This window comes from Grammomys surdaster, unplaced genomic scaffold (assembly GCF_004785775.1).
Source record: "Grammomys surdaster isolate TR1022 unplaced genomic scaffold, NIH_TR_1.0 259, whole genome shotgun sequence".
In the NCBI taxonomy this organism is placed as follows: Eukaryota; Metazoa; Chordata; class Mammalia; order Rodentia; family Muridae; genus Grammomys; species Grammomys surdaster.
In genome coordinates, this window is record NW_021604700.1 from 3,851,986 (window position 1) to 3,866,444 (window position 14,459).

A 14,459-nucleotide genomic window follows, 5' to 3' on the forward strand; every position below is an offset into this window, starting at 1 on the left:
AAAAAAAAAAAAAAAAAAAAAAGAAGCAATCCTTAAAAATGAAAAGATTTTAGAATGTAATGGTTGAAACATCAGTTATCTAAAAGATCTTGTTGGCCATGTGTGATAGTGAACAACTTATTTTAGCACTTCGGAGGCAGAGGCAGGAGGATCTCTGCGAGTTGTGGGCAGTGCTAGTCTACAAGTAGAGTTCTGGGCAGCCAGACCTACATAGTGATACCCTGTTTCAAATAAATAAACAAACGAGAAGGCTCTTGTTAGATTGCTGTCCAGTTGCTCACTGCTCTTCCGTGCTGATGGTTAATAAACCATGGTAGCTTACACGGTGAAGATAGGTTGAGTTTTCTCCATGTTAATTTACGCACAAATACTTTTTACTATAGAGTTCACGGACCTTTCTTTCCGAGGATTCTGAGACGTAGAAAAGGGAAAAGAGACTTTGGGAAGACTATAACCCACATCGTAGCCAAAGTGATGACCACCGACATGGTAAGACTCATCTCCCGAGTGGCCACTCAGTGTGTGCCGCCTACATAAGCGCTGACAGCTCTTCACAGACTGCGGCCTTGTTACCACTGAGCAAGAGACGTACCCACAAGAGAGGCTGCAGTCAGGAGAGACACACGTGCTGTGTGGCTCTCCATACATTTCATAGATTTCAAGACAGAGATACAGCCAAGTAAAGAGGCAGCCACAGCTACAGCATAGACTAATGAATACTGTAACAGGATTGTGTACAGGGCATGTGTGGGTGGGCCACAAGTCAGAGGATTTTGACAATGCTGGCTGGGAAAACTAACCCAACTGAGAAACCTGGGTTGTGTATCAAATGAATGAGCCCTGGGTGGATATGTTTAGCCAGCTTCTGAACAAATATAAGTTGTTCTGAGACCAAATGAAAATATCTCCACCCAACTTGATGCTTAATAGCATTTCACTTGAAGCTATTCTGCCTTGCCTGGCCTCAGCTCTAGACTGGTTTTCATTGTCTCCAGGTGCCTTTGCCCTCCCACTGACCCCCGACACTCTCCTGCAGCTTCTTTTTTCTTTTTCTTTTTTTTTTTTTTGGTTTTTCGAGACAAGGTTTCTCTGTATAGCCCTGGCTGTCCTGGAACTCACTCTGTAGACCAGGCTGGCCTCGAACTCAGAAATCCGCCTGCCTCTGCCTCCCAAGTGCTGGGATTAAAGGCGTGCGCCACCAACGCCCGGCTCTTTTTCTTTTTTTTTATTTTTTTATTTTTTTATTTTTCAAGACAGGGTTTCTCTGTATAGTCCGGCTGTCCTGGAACTCACTCTGTAGACCAGGCTGGCCTCAAACTCTGAAATCTGCCTGCCTCTGCCTCCTGAGTGCTGGGATTAAAGGCGTGTGCCACCACCGCCGGGCTCTCCTGCAGTTTCTTATCCCTGTTTATCAGTCTCTTGTTATAACTTTACTTGTATATGTTTACGATCCAAAGCACATATGCAGGCCTGCTACTTGCTCTAAGCCCAAACCTACTATTGCCTGTTACTCTCACGTATACCCGTTCCCATCTGCAGTTAAATTCAAGATCGCATGCACTGGGTCGTTCCAGCATGTATTTAGTTGCTATTATCATTTTCAGGAGTTACATGAATAGTGGAGATCACCTTCACACACACTGCAGCATTGTACCTAGTGACCTGCAAACTTGTTTCTTCCATTGTTCAGAATTTGATTTCAGTAACATTTCCACAGAAAACGTCTTTGTAGGATTGAATATGGTGGTACTATCTGCAATCCAGTACCCGGGGAGACTGGAGAGGAGGAGCGTGAATTCAAGGGTATCCTAGGCCTCATCCTGTGACCCTGTTGAAGGGATTGTGCCAAGGTGTGAGCCTTCTTCACCTTGGAGACTGCGTTACATTGTTAAATTCAATTACACCACCACACATTCCTCCTCTCGCAAGTGTAATGGTATCTTCTGTGCCTGTCTTTTTGGTTTTGCTAATTTTAAGGCAGAGTCTTGCAGCCCAGGCTAGCCTAGAACTCAAGATCCTTTTGCTGCAGCCTCCAGAATGCTGGAGTTAAGGCACAGTGGCTTATGCCTGCTGTGTGGCTATCTTTTGAATTCGGTTTCCCTATAAATATGTTTGCCTCTCATCCCCTCACCAGGTATGATCTTGGCACATTGTAGATACCAAGCAACAGTTTTTGTTGAATCAATAAGTTAGTGTATGACAGGAAAATAAGGTAATATGAGAAAGTCAGAGAAGTCTGCCCAGGTTGGGATGCAGCGCCTACGAGGAATGCTTGAGAGATGAAGGCTCATCCTGTTTGCGATTGAGTCTGTTTCTAGTGTTTTCTCTGTTCTATTACATTTTATTTATTTTCTTTGTGGAGGAGGGGACATGTGTGTCACAGTGTGCATGTGGAGGTCAGAGGACATCTTGTGTGAGTCAGTCCTCTCCTTCCACCATGTGAGTCTGGATGTTGAACTCCAGTAGCCATGGCAATAAGTCCTTTCACCGCCTGAGCCACCTGGACAGCTCCTGTGTCTATTATTTGTAACAAAGTGTGGTTGTTTTTCTGGAAATTGAGTGTGCTATATTATCAAAGATGTATTCCTTCCAGCTCATCCATTTCACCCACTGCTTGTTGGCCACCACCATCTGTCACTCCTTAAAAATTGTGCAGCCGAGTACTTTCCTCAGGGAAGGAAATTCTAGTGTTTTGCCTATGCTGGTAACAAAAATGTTGGAAAGCTGTGGCAAACTTATTGCCATTGGCATTTTTCACATGGGCTACATGTGACCACCACTTGGTTTCAATTTGAATCAAGTACAACTTACCTATTTTTCTTTAGTTACTTGACTTTTGGTGGTATATCTGCAATCCATTCTCAACTTCAAGGCCATGGAGATTTACTTTCTTGCTTTATTCTAGGAGACTGATGGGTTTTCTCTTTTGTGTGTACACACGTGTGTACATGTGTGTAGGCATGTGTATGTGGAGATGCTTGTGCACCTGCGTGTGGAGGCCGGAAATCAGTAGCAGATGTCTTCCTCAGTAATCTTTGTTTTTTTTTCTTCTTCAGATAGTCTTTTCATAGTATGGGACCAGGCTGGTGTCAAACTCAGCAAGTTGTGGAAGATGACCTTGAACTGCTGGTCCTTCTGTCTCTCTGTGAAGTGCTAGGATCACAGGCATCTATCACAATGCCTGTTTATTGGTGCTGGGGACCAGAAATGGAGTTTAATGCATGCTAAGAGCCTACCGTACCATCTGAGCTGCATCCACAATCCTTCACTTGGTTTTCGAGATAGGGTGTCTCGCTGAACGTGGAGTTCTCTGACTGGCAAGGCTGGCTGGCCATCGGGCACCAGGACCTTCTTGACCCTGCAGTGTGGGAGTTACTGCTTTGGTTTGAACACATTAGTGCTAAACTCAGCATCACCAATAATGTGCTGCATTTAGGAAAATAAATTAGAAAGCACTTCTCCATGGTATAAATTAACCTAGAGTGAAACTAGATTTGCGTTCTCTACTTCTGCCTCCCTGTGTCTTCCATTTTTTTCTGTGTGTCTGTTGTATGAGTCTGAATCTGTGCCTGCCTGCCTGCCTGCCCTCTTACATTTCTGTCTGTCCTCATGAGTTTTGCTAGCAAAGGGCTTTGTTCTCTTTTATTAAACAGCATAGAAAGCATAAGATGGGGAAGAAGTGGGAGCTGCTGCAGAAGTCTTTATCAGGATTTACAGGTCCAGCTGACCTCAGCTGGTCCAGATAACAAACACAATCAAGCAATATCCGTATGTTGTCTTCCACATTTGTGGTGGATATTTCTTTTATAAGATTGCTTTCACCGGGCAGTGGTGGTGCACGCTTTTAATCCCAGCACTTGGGAGACAGAGGCAGGCAGATTTCTGAGTTCGAGGCCAGCCTGGTCTATAGAGTGAGTTCCAGGACAGCCAGGGCTACACAGAGAAACCCTGTCTCGAAAAACAAAAAACAAAACAAAAGATTGCTTTCAACCTATATTTGCTGTTTTCAGCAAGTAATGTCCACAACACATATAAAACATAAATGCATTATTCTCAGTTGGGGGCATAGAAGAGTATATAACTTAAGATTACAACTTTGCATTAGTGTAGGTTATGAAAGTTGAAATCCAAGACAAGTAAGTTTAATTGTTATAATGTTCTTTTTAAAGACAGGTTAAACAGAAAAGCTGAGGACACTGCAGGATTCTGGTCTTAGTGACCAGTCTCTAGGAAAGGAAGAGATAGGCTCATAATAATAGTTTCAACATAACGCCACATGTCACAGATGCACACCACTGCACTTGGCATTGTTTAATCTGGTGGCTGGAGAATTGCACTCAGGTTCTCATGTGTGCAAGCATTTTCCTGGCCAAGCCATTTCCCAGTCCATAGCTCTTATCACAAGCCACTAATCCATGTTGAGTTCATTTTGTATTTAGTGTGGGGTCTTAACATCATTTGTTGAAGAGACCTTTCTTTCTGCCTTGACTTGTCTTGACATCTTGTTGACTGTTAATGGGGTGTTCTTTCTCTAGCCTGTTGTTTGTATCCCATTAATGATCTCTTCCTTGTCCCAACACCACACTGTTTGGTCAGTCAGTGTAACTTCATAGTAAGTTTTGAGATCAGAAATGTATTTTCAGTAGGTGTTTGTTTGTTTGTTTTTGGCAATGTCAAATGTAATTCCATGTGGATTTGAAGATAACTTCTTGCATTTCTGCAAAGAGTCCTGTAGAGGGGCTGAAGGAACAGCTTAGTAAAACACTTTCCAGGCAAGCATGAGGACCTGAGTTTCTATCCACAGAACCCATTTTAAAAAAAAGCTGCGTACTGGGGCACAGATGAGGCCACCAGAGTGGGCATGTGTTTCTTGTGCTTCTCATATGGTTTGCATATCTTAGAGACAGGAACAAATTTTGATTTTAAACCCTCATTACTCATGTATGCTCTTTTGTTGATGGCTTAGTCTTTGGGAGCTCCCAGGGTTAGTTGACACTTGGTTTTCCTATGGGGTTCAATCCTTTCTCCAACTCTGCCATAGGGGTCCCCGACCTCAGTCCAGTGCTTGGCTATAAGTACCTGCATCTGTCTCACTCAGCTGCTGGTAGAGCCTCTCAGAGGACAGCCATGCTGGGCTCCTGTCTGTAAGCACAGCATAGCATCAGTAATAGTATTAGGGTTTGGTGCCAACCCATGGACTGGACCAAGTTTGGCTGGTCACTGGATGGCCTTCCTTCAGTCTCTGCTCTGTTTTTGTCCTTGCATTTCCTTTAGGCAGGAACAATTCTGGGTCAGAAATTTTGGAGGTGGATTGGTGTCCCTATTCCTCCACTGAGGGCCCTGTCTATCTACTGGAGGTGGTCCCTTCAGATTCCATCTCCCCACTGTTGGGCATTTCGGCGAAGGTCACCCCCATTGAGTCCTGAGAGCCTCTCACATCCCAGGTCTTAGGGACTTTCTAGAGGTTTCCCCCAATCCCTACCCCAAGAAACTGCGTATTTCTATTAACTCTCCTGACCCTCTGGGCTTCTCTCTTGTCTCCCCCCATACCTGATCCTACCCCCCTTTTTCTCCTCTTCATTCCCTCTCCCACCCAGGTTCCTCCCTACCTCTGCATCCCATGATTATTTTGTTTCCTCTTCTAAGAGGATTAAAGCATCCTCACTTGGGCCTTCCTTCTTGTTAAATTTCTTAGGGTCTGTGGGTTGTATCATGGGTATTCTGTACTTTTTAGCTAATATCCACTTATTATTGAGCACATACCATGCATGTCATTTTGGGTCTGGGTTAGCTCACTCAGGGTGGTATTTTTTAGTTCCATTCATTTGCTTGCAAAATTCATGATGTCCTCATTTTTAAATAGCTGAACAGTATTCCATTGTGTAAATGAAGCACATTTTCTGTATCCCTTCTTCGGTTAACGGATGTCTGGGTTACCAACCAAAGAGCACACATGGGCTGGTTCAAGGCCCCCAGTACATATGCAGCAGAGGACTGCCTTGTCTGGCCTCGGTGGGAGAAGATGGACCTAATCCTGTAGAGCCTTGATGCTCCAGGGCAGCGGGGTGGAGGGAGCACCCTCTCAGAGGCAAAGGGGATGAGGATGGAGTGAAGAACTCTGGGAGGCGGGGACGGGGTGGTGGGGCAACATTTGGAATTTTTAAAAGTAAACTAGTTAATTAAAAAGGCAAACATCATTATCCCTGGGTGGTGGTAGAGCACACCTTTGATCCCTACGCTTTGGAGGCAGAGGCAGGTGGATTTTTGTGAGTTTGAGAAGTTTGAGACCAGCTTGGTCTCAGTGAGTTCCAAGAAAAACAAACAAAACAAAAACACTAAGGTGAACATGGTTGTATTTGCTTATAACCTCAGTGCTGGGGAGATGGAAACAGGCACCTGAGGTTTACCGGCCAGCTGGCCTAGCCTAGCTTACTGACAAGTTCCAGGGCAGTAAGAGACCCTTCTCCCTGTCTTAGTGATTACTTGGGCATGGCGGTGTGTTGTGTGTTCACTGCTCTAGTTAGAAGTGTGACCTAGGAAAATGGAGCCAAGAAATGAGGTGGGTCTTTTTTTAAAGATTTATGTATTTATTTTATGAGTACACTGTCGCTGTCTTCAGACACACCAGAAAATGGCATCAGATCCCATTATAGATGGTTGTGAGCCACCATGTGGTTGCTGGGAATTGAACTCAGGAGCTCCGGAAGAGCAGTCAGTGCTCTTAACTACTGAGCCATCTCTCCAACCCCTGGGCTAAAGTCTTTTTTTTTTTTTGGTTTGGTTTTTCGAGACAGGGTTTCTCTGTGTAGCCCTGACTATCCTGGAACTCACTCTGTAGACCAGGCTAGTCTCGAACTCTCGAACTCAGAAATCCGCCTGCCTCTGCCTCCCAAGTGCTGGGATTAAAGGCGTGCGCCACCACCGCTGGGCTAAAGTCTTAAGCAGTAGACTCAGACAATTTATATTCTGAGAGTTGAGAAAGGTCACATGAGTAAAGTGTATAATCCCTAGGACCAGGCAGACAAGCTGCATGTGGCAGAAATATGGTTTTCCATAGAGGCATAGAAACAAATGACAATAGGCAGTTGTAGTGAATAATCTGAAGTAAACTCACTCCTATCCTCTGTACCTGAGGAGGGCACAAAAGCACACTCCTGAAACAGTGCCATAGCTTTTAAGAAACAGATCACAAGACTCACTCACCATACCACACACACACACACAATCAACTAAAATAAATGTTAAAAAACAAAATAAAGTGTAACTGGGCACAGTGACACACATGATCTCAACATGAGGCAGGGTTTCAAGTTCCAGGATCACCTGTACTGCTTAGGGGAACTTTGACTGAAGGAGAAAGAAGAAGAAGGGGAAGGAGAAGGAGAAGAGGAAGAAGCTGATAATGAAGATGAAGAAGAGAAAGGAGGGGACTGTGGGGAGGAGGGGAAGAGGAGGTGGTGGTGACAACAAGAAACAGTACAGTGTCAGTGTCATTTGCCTCATATTTAAGGCTTGACCCTGGCCCTCCTCTACAACCTTGAGCTGGTCATTTAATTTCACTGCTTACGGTAATATATAATATTCAAAATGGCTTCTGGCCTATAATCCATACCCAGCACTTGATAGAATACTCTTTAGGTAAGTTTTCTGGAAAAGATAACTTGTCCAGGAAGTGTGTTCAGATAGCATGCTGTTGAAGGCGCACGACTTTCTATTTTTTTTTCTTTCTTTTTTTTTTTTTTTTTTTTTTTTGGTTTTTCGAGACAGGGTTTCTCTGTGTAGCCCTGGCTGTCCTGGAACTCACTCTGTAGACCAGGCTGGCCTCGAACTCAGAAATCTGCCTGCCTCTGCCTCCCAAGTGCTGGGATTAAAGGCATGCGCCACCACTGCCCGGCTAGCGCACGACTTTTTTCTTTTCAGGTGAAGAACTTGTCTTCGGACACACTTCTCCAGCAGCATGATGATCTGAATCTGGCTTTGGACAGTTGCTATAGTGGAGATATAGTAGTCATTTTCCCAGGAGAATATCAAGCTTCAAATCTCGCTTTGTTGACTGATGACATCACTATAAAGGGTGAGCAGGCAGTCCTTTACAGTTTCTCTTACAGCAGCATAGGTTAGTCCAGCTGTGTACTTGGAAGCATTTCGTTCATATTTAATTGAACAATCAGAAACAAGAACAGCTTATCTATTCTACTAAAGACCATATTGCTTATTCTAGTCTCAAACTTTTGGGTTGAAGTGACCTTTCCCTGAATAGACTTGGTGAGTGGGAGTAACTACACTGTGCCCAATGGTTCATCATATTTTTTTTTCTTTTTTGTAGTGCTTGGGATTGAACAAAGGGCCTTGCACCTGCTTAGGCAAGCGTTCCACCACTGTGTTATAGTCCCACCCAATATTCATCATATTTTTTATACTTCTATGTATATTTCTACCAAAATGCTTGTATTATGTTAACTGTGAAAGAAGAGTACTCCTATTGTCTAGTGGTGAAAAAAAGAATAGTGAACTTACATTCTACCCATGAGTTTTGAAAATTCAAGCAAATCTTTACTAAAACAGTATCTTATCAAACAATCTGGGTAATATTGATTGTATGAGTACTTTAAAACAGATGTAGCCTTCTTGATGTTAAATTTTGGACAATTGCTTTAGTTAGAGCAAATTATTGGCATGATTATTCTAAAATTCTCTGCTCTGTGTGTGTGTGTGTGTGTGTGTGTGTGTGTGAATTCAGAGGTCAGACTCTAGGGAGTACATTCTCTTGTTCCACCATGTGAGTCCTAGGGATAGAACCGAGATCATCAGGCTTGGCAACAAGTGTCTTTACCCACTGAGTCATTGCCATGGTAATTGATTATGGATTAGAAAGCAAGTTAAGATGTAGTGCATCTTTTGTCTTAGACATTTGTACATAACTGTTGATTATATGAAAATATATGAGAGAAGCTGGCTGGGTCTGGTGTCTCACGTCTGTAATCCCAACACTAGGAGGCTGAACCATGACTTTAAAGCCAGCCTGGGCTACATAGTGAGTTTTAAAACAGCCTGGGTTAAGAGTAAGATTTTGTAACTTTGTAATTATGTTATTTAAAATTATTATTACCAGAAATAACTAGTGGAATGAATATGTTGAATAAATGCTGCAAGGGTAGTTAGGTTGATTATAAATGTAGATTCCAACATCAAGTCATCAACTTAATTTCCAAAGATAATTTTATAGGTGTGGGTGGGGAGATGGCTCAGAGGATAAAGCGTCCCCTGTGCCATGCGACTAGGAGTGGCAGTGGGCACAACTGTAACCCAGAGCTAGGTAAGTGGTGATAGATCCTGGGACATACTGGCCAGTTAGTCTAGTTGAGCACAACTTCATACCTACATGCATATGTGAGTATACATGATTGCATTATACATTAATAGCAGTTGATGGTGAATATATATATATATATATACACACATATATGTGTGTGTGTGTGTGTGTGTCTTGATGAAAATAAACAGTAGGAGGCGAAGGCAGGCGGATTTCTGAGTTCGAGGCCAGCCTGGTCTACAGAGTGAGTTCCAGGACAGCCAGGGCTACACAGAGAAACCCTGTCTCAAAAATCCCCCCCCCAAAAAAAACAAAACAACAACAACAACAAAAAACAACCTGTTTATTTTCTTTTTTCTTTCTTTCTTTTTTTCTGTAGGCCACCATCACCCGGCAACAGTAAATATTGAATTACTAAAGGACTTGGAAATTTTAGCTACTAATTTGTTTTTCTCTATGCATTAGGAGTTGGAAAGAGAGAAGAAATTATGATCACTTCTGAACCTTCGCATGACAGTTTTGTGGTATCCAAGGCTGATAATGTGAAACTAATGCAGCTTTCTTTGATACAACAAGGGACAGTTGATGGCATTGTGGTGGTAGAGTCTGGTCACCTGACTCTTGAAAACTGCTTGTTAAAGTGTGAAGGGACAGGAGTGTGCGTTCTTACAGGGGCTTCACTGACGATCACAAACAGTGAAATAACTGGTGCCCAGGTACTTCCTTCTATAACAGTTTAGCTTTATATGACTGTAAGTAACAATTTGGAGTCATCCTGACTTGAAAACAAAAGGTAACAGCCAGGCAGTGGTGGTGCAAGCCTTTACTCCCAGCACTCGAGAGATGGAGACAGGCAGAATTGGAGGCCAGCCTGGTCTACAGAGTGAGTTCCAAAACAGCCAGGGCTACACAGAGAAACCCTGTCTTGAAAAACAAAAACAACACAACAATAAAAATCTCCCAAAGATAACAATTATGTGCATGTTTGGGTATGGAGTATAAGTATGCACGTCTCATGGGACACGTGTGGAAGTCAGGGACAAACTTGGGTATGAGTTCATTTTATCTTGTTTGAAACAGGACATCTGTAATTAAAACTAATTTATTTATTTATTTGGGTTTTTTGAGACAAGGTTTCCCTATGTAATATCCCTTGCTAGCCTGGAGCTAGCTAGCTCTGTAGAACAGGCTGGCTTCGAACTCATAAAGATCTGCCTCCCAAATGCTAGGACTAAAGGTGTGAGCCAGCAAGCCCAGCCTAAAGTTGTTCTATTGTTGTTGTTATTGAGTGCGTTCATTTGTGTGTGCACATGCATTTGCAAGCTGTGTGTGCTCGAGTACACGCACAGATCAATTTCAGTAGTTGATTCTGCCTTGTTCCCATGAGCTCTGGGCAGAACTGTTCAGTGCTGTTACACTCACCAGGTTAGGGTACCTGTAATTGTCTAGGGCTTATCAGATGTTTACATTACGATTCATAACAGTAGCAAAGTTACAGTTAGGAAGTAGCAACAAAATAATGTTATGGTAGGGGATCATCATCACATGAGGAACTGTGTTAAAAGGAGTCTAGAGTTTCTGCTGTTTCTGCCTCCCATATCACCACAGAAGCACCAGGGCTTCAGACAGCATGCTTTCCTGCCTGGCTTTGCCATCAGTTCTTATGGTTTGGATTCAGGTTCCCACACTTACAAGTGTTTTTCCCCAGTCCCCAAAAGACTGTTTCTTAGCTTTCCACAAACTAGAATAACTCAGAAAGAGGGAGACAAAGGTCTAACGAGATGCCTCATGGTTAAGAGAGTGCACTGGTCTCACAGAGGATCTGAGTTTAGTTCCTCTGTAGAACCTGCTTCAGGCAGTTTACAACCACATGTAACTTCACTCCAAGTGATCTGACACCCTTCCTCTGTATTCTGGAAGCACCTGTGTTAGCATAAACATGTGCCTGGACACACATAAACATGCATAATTAAAGATAACCTTTTTTAAAAAAATGGGAGATATGACAGGCATGGTGGCACACTTAGAATTCCTGCTCCCAAGAGGTGGAAACTTTTTGTAACCTGTGTTGTCTGTTTTGAATTTCAGGGTGCTGGTGTTGAACTATATCCTGGGAGCATAGCCATTTTGGAAGGGAATGAGATTCATCACTGTAATAATCTCAGAACCAGTGACAGTTCAAAAAGCACCTTAGGCGGTGTTAACATGAAGGTATTGTTTTTTCGTGTTTTGAGACAGGATCTCACTATGTAGCTCTGGCTGGCCTGGAACTCTTTGTAGACCAGATTGACCTCAAACCCATAAAGATCTACCTGCCTCTCTTTCCCAAGTGCTGGGGTTAAAGGTGTGCACCATGAATGGCTTGTCTTAGCTCTTATTGGAGAAATGTTCTAAGAGTTTTAGAATTGGTCAGGTCTTAGTTTCTTTTCCTGTTGCTGTAATAAAATACCGTTACAAAAGCAACTTGAGAGAAAGAGTTTATTTAGCTCAGTTCTAGGATACAGTTTATTATAGCAGGGTCAGAGCCACAGGAGCCTGAAGTGGCTGGTCACAAGAAGAGTAACTGAATGCTTCTTGTTCAGCTTGATGTCTCCTTTTTATGAAGTCTAGGACCTAGCCCCAAGGGATGGTGCTCTTTTAGGATGGATATTCCCACCTCAATTAACCTCATCAGTATACTCTCTCACCAGCATAGCCAGAGGCTAATAATCCCTCATAGATGTACCCCAAGGCTTGGTAATTCTGTCCAGGTGAAAATACTACACAAATATTAATAGTAATAATCTTATTCAAATACTATTTATATTTGAAAAGGATTCCTACACATAATAAAACATAGTAAATGATAGCTGCTGGGAAACAAGCTATTCCTGCAGATTTCCACCCCTCCAACTAGTCAGCCCTCCCTCTGACAGAGTCCCCACTATCTTCTGAGACAGAGCTGCCCTGGCTGTCCTGGGATTCTATAGCCTAGTCAGACCTCAAATTATAGTCCTCATGCATTATTAGCCTTCTGAGTAACTGGGATCATAGGCCACCAGGCCCAGTATAAAGTAATTCTAAATGAGAAAATAGGTGGGCTTTGCTCTTATGTAATAGTCTTTTCATTGACTAGATATATAATACTTACTGGTAAGTAAAGCAAATAGACTATTGTAGGCAGTTCTATATTCCTAGCATTTAGAAGCTGGGAAGATCAGGAACTCAAGCTTGATCTTTAGCTACACAGTGAGGCCAACCTGGGTTATATATGAGATTCTATGTAAGCTACCCCCAACACAAAGCAGCAAATTAAGACTATGTTAAAACACTTTTGAGGTAAAATGTAGTGTACATGCCTATAATCCTAACACTCAAAAGGCTAAGGCAGGAGAGCTGGTGTGAATTCCAGGCCTGCCCAAATAATATAACAAATAGCAAGCTAGCCAGAAGGTTTTTTAATATAACAAATAGCAAGCTAGCCAGAAGGTTTTAAGACTGTCGTGGAAAGGAATGGGAGAGGAGAGAAAGAAGGCACATAGGAGGGAAAGAAAAGGGAGGAAGGACAGGAATAAAGGCTACTTTTGGCATGATGTGGTGGCACATACCTTTAACCCAATTACTCTGGAGGCAAAGGCAGATGGGTCTCTAGTAGTTGGGGGCCAGCCTGGTCCCAGTGAGTTCCTGGTTCCAGATCAGCCAAGGCTATTATACAGTGAGACTTTGTCTCAAAGAAAAGTATCAGATTTTGGATTTCCAGATTTATAAGGATATTCAGTCAGCACCAGTAGACCACCCATGCCACCAATGCCCTCCACAGAGTTTTCAATAAAGTCAGGTAACTGGTTGATAAGGGGTAAAAATGTACACGGGAACAATGTTAGGTCAGTTTTGAAATACCCAATTTATCTCTTCTCTCTCTCTCTGTCTCTCCCTCTTTCTGTTAAGTATTTTTCAGTTGTTCAAAAGGGTTAGCTTGCATCAGGACCACTTTTAACTATTCTTGCAGAGGTGCAATCTAGTTACCAATTCAGTAGGTCTGGAGTAAAGCCTGAGAATTTGTTCTTGTCAGTTTCCAAAGTGATGTTGAAATTACTGGTCACTAAAACATAAACCCACTGATCAACATGACCATAGAACAGCACAACACTGACACCACCTGGTGAGTGAGTGGAACTGCAGCATCCTGATGGCCAGCGTGCAGAGCCAAGAAAGCAAAGGCAGGAGGATGGCAAAGTAAATAGCAAGCAAACTCTAACAACAAAACCCCTGCAGATCCTTGAGCCTTATTCCACAGTATGATTTAAACTAGATCCCTGCAAAGTCACCTGTGTAGTATGATCATGTTAGCCATTCACCTGAAACACATTTTGCTGTAATGAGTGAATACTGCCATTATCGCTGTTCTTCAAAGACATGGCTAGTTACTATGTAACGAGCATTCTAGTTAAGTGGCAGACTGTTTTTTTTTTTTTATCAAATCATGCTGTTTCATTGGCCTATTGTATTTTTCCATAGTCTGTAATCATTTTCATGTTTGATCATGTTACAGATGTTAACAGGCTGTATCCCCCACCTACAATTTATATCAGTTTAGGTTAAAACATGGAAAAAACCCTATACTTTTTCATTCACACTTGTAGTAAGGCTGATGAATGTGAGGAACACACACTGGTCTGAAACGAACTGTTGTAGCTTTAAAGAACCCTATTGACTCCAGAGTAAGTCTCAGTGTCATCTTAAGTTAGTGCTTGTTGTCTTTGGATCAAATCACTGAAGAACTGATTTCCTTAAACAATTTAACAGGTTCTTCCAGCACCCAAACTGAAGATGACTAACAATCATATCTACAGCAACAACGGCTATGGAGTGAGTATTCTTCAGCCATCGGAACAGTTCTTTATTGTAGCAGAAGCAGCTCTCAACAAAGGGGCTGCTTCAGGAGATAAGAAAGATGACAAAATGCTCTCCAAAGTCATGCAAACTCTGAACGTGGAAATGAACAACAACAGGATAGAAGCAAACTTAAAGGGGGATATTAGGATAGTCACTGGATAAAGCATCTGGATAGGTGTTTGTATTTTATAGTTCAGGAATGTGATAAATGATTCTTGTATCTCAGAAATTGTAGTTTTAAATTCAAAGATTAAAATGTTTAAATGCTTTC

At 42.5% G+C, this 14,459-nt stretch overlaps 1 protein-coding gene across 1 annotated transcript in view; it reads left to right on the forward strand.

Moving 5' to 3' along the window:
* Positions 1-14,459, forward strand: part of Shcbp1l (SHC binding and spindle associated 1 like) — a 25,965-nt gene extending 11,506 nt beyond the window's left edge. The window contains exons 6-10 of the mRNA XM_028775782.1: positions 384-489; positions 7,921-8,074; positions 9,779-10,029; positions 11,402-11,524; positions 14,099-14,459. Coding sequence (XP_028631615.1) covers positions 384-489; positions 7,921-8,074; positions 9,779-10,029; positions 11,402-11,524; positions 14,099-14,350 — 886 coding nt within the window. The 3' untranslated portion in view covers positions 14,351-14,459. The remainder of the gene's footprint in view (positions 1-383; positions 490-7,920; positions 8,075-9,778; positions 10,030-11,401; positions 11,525-14,098) is intronic.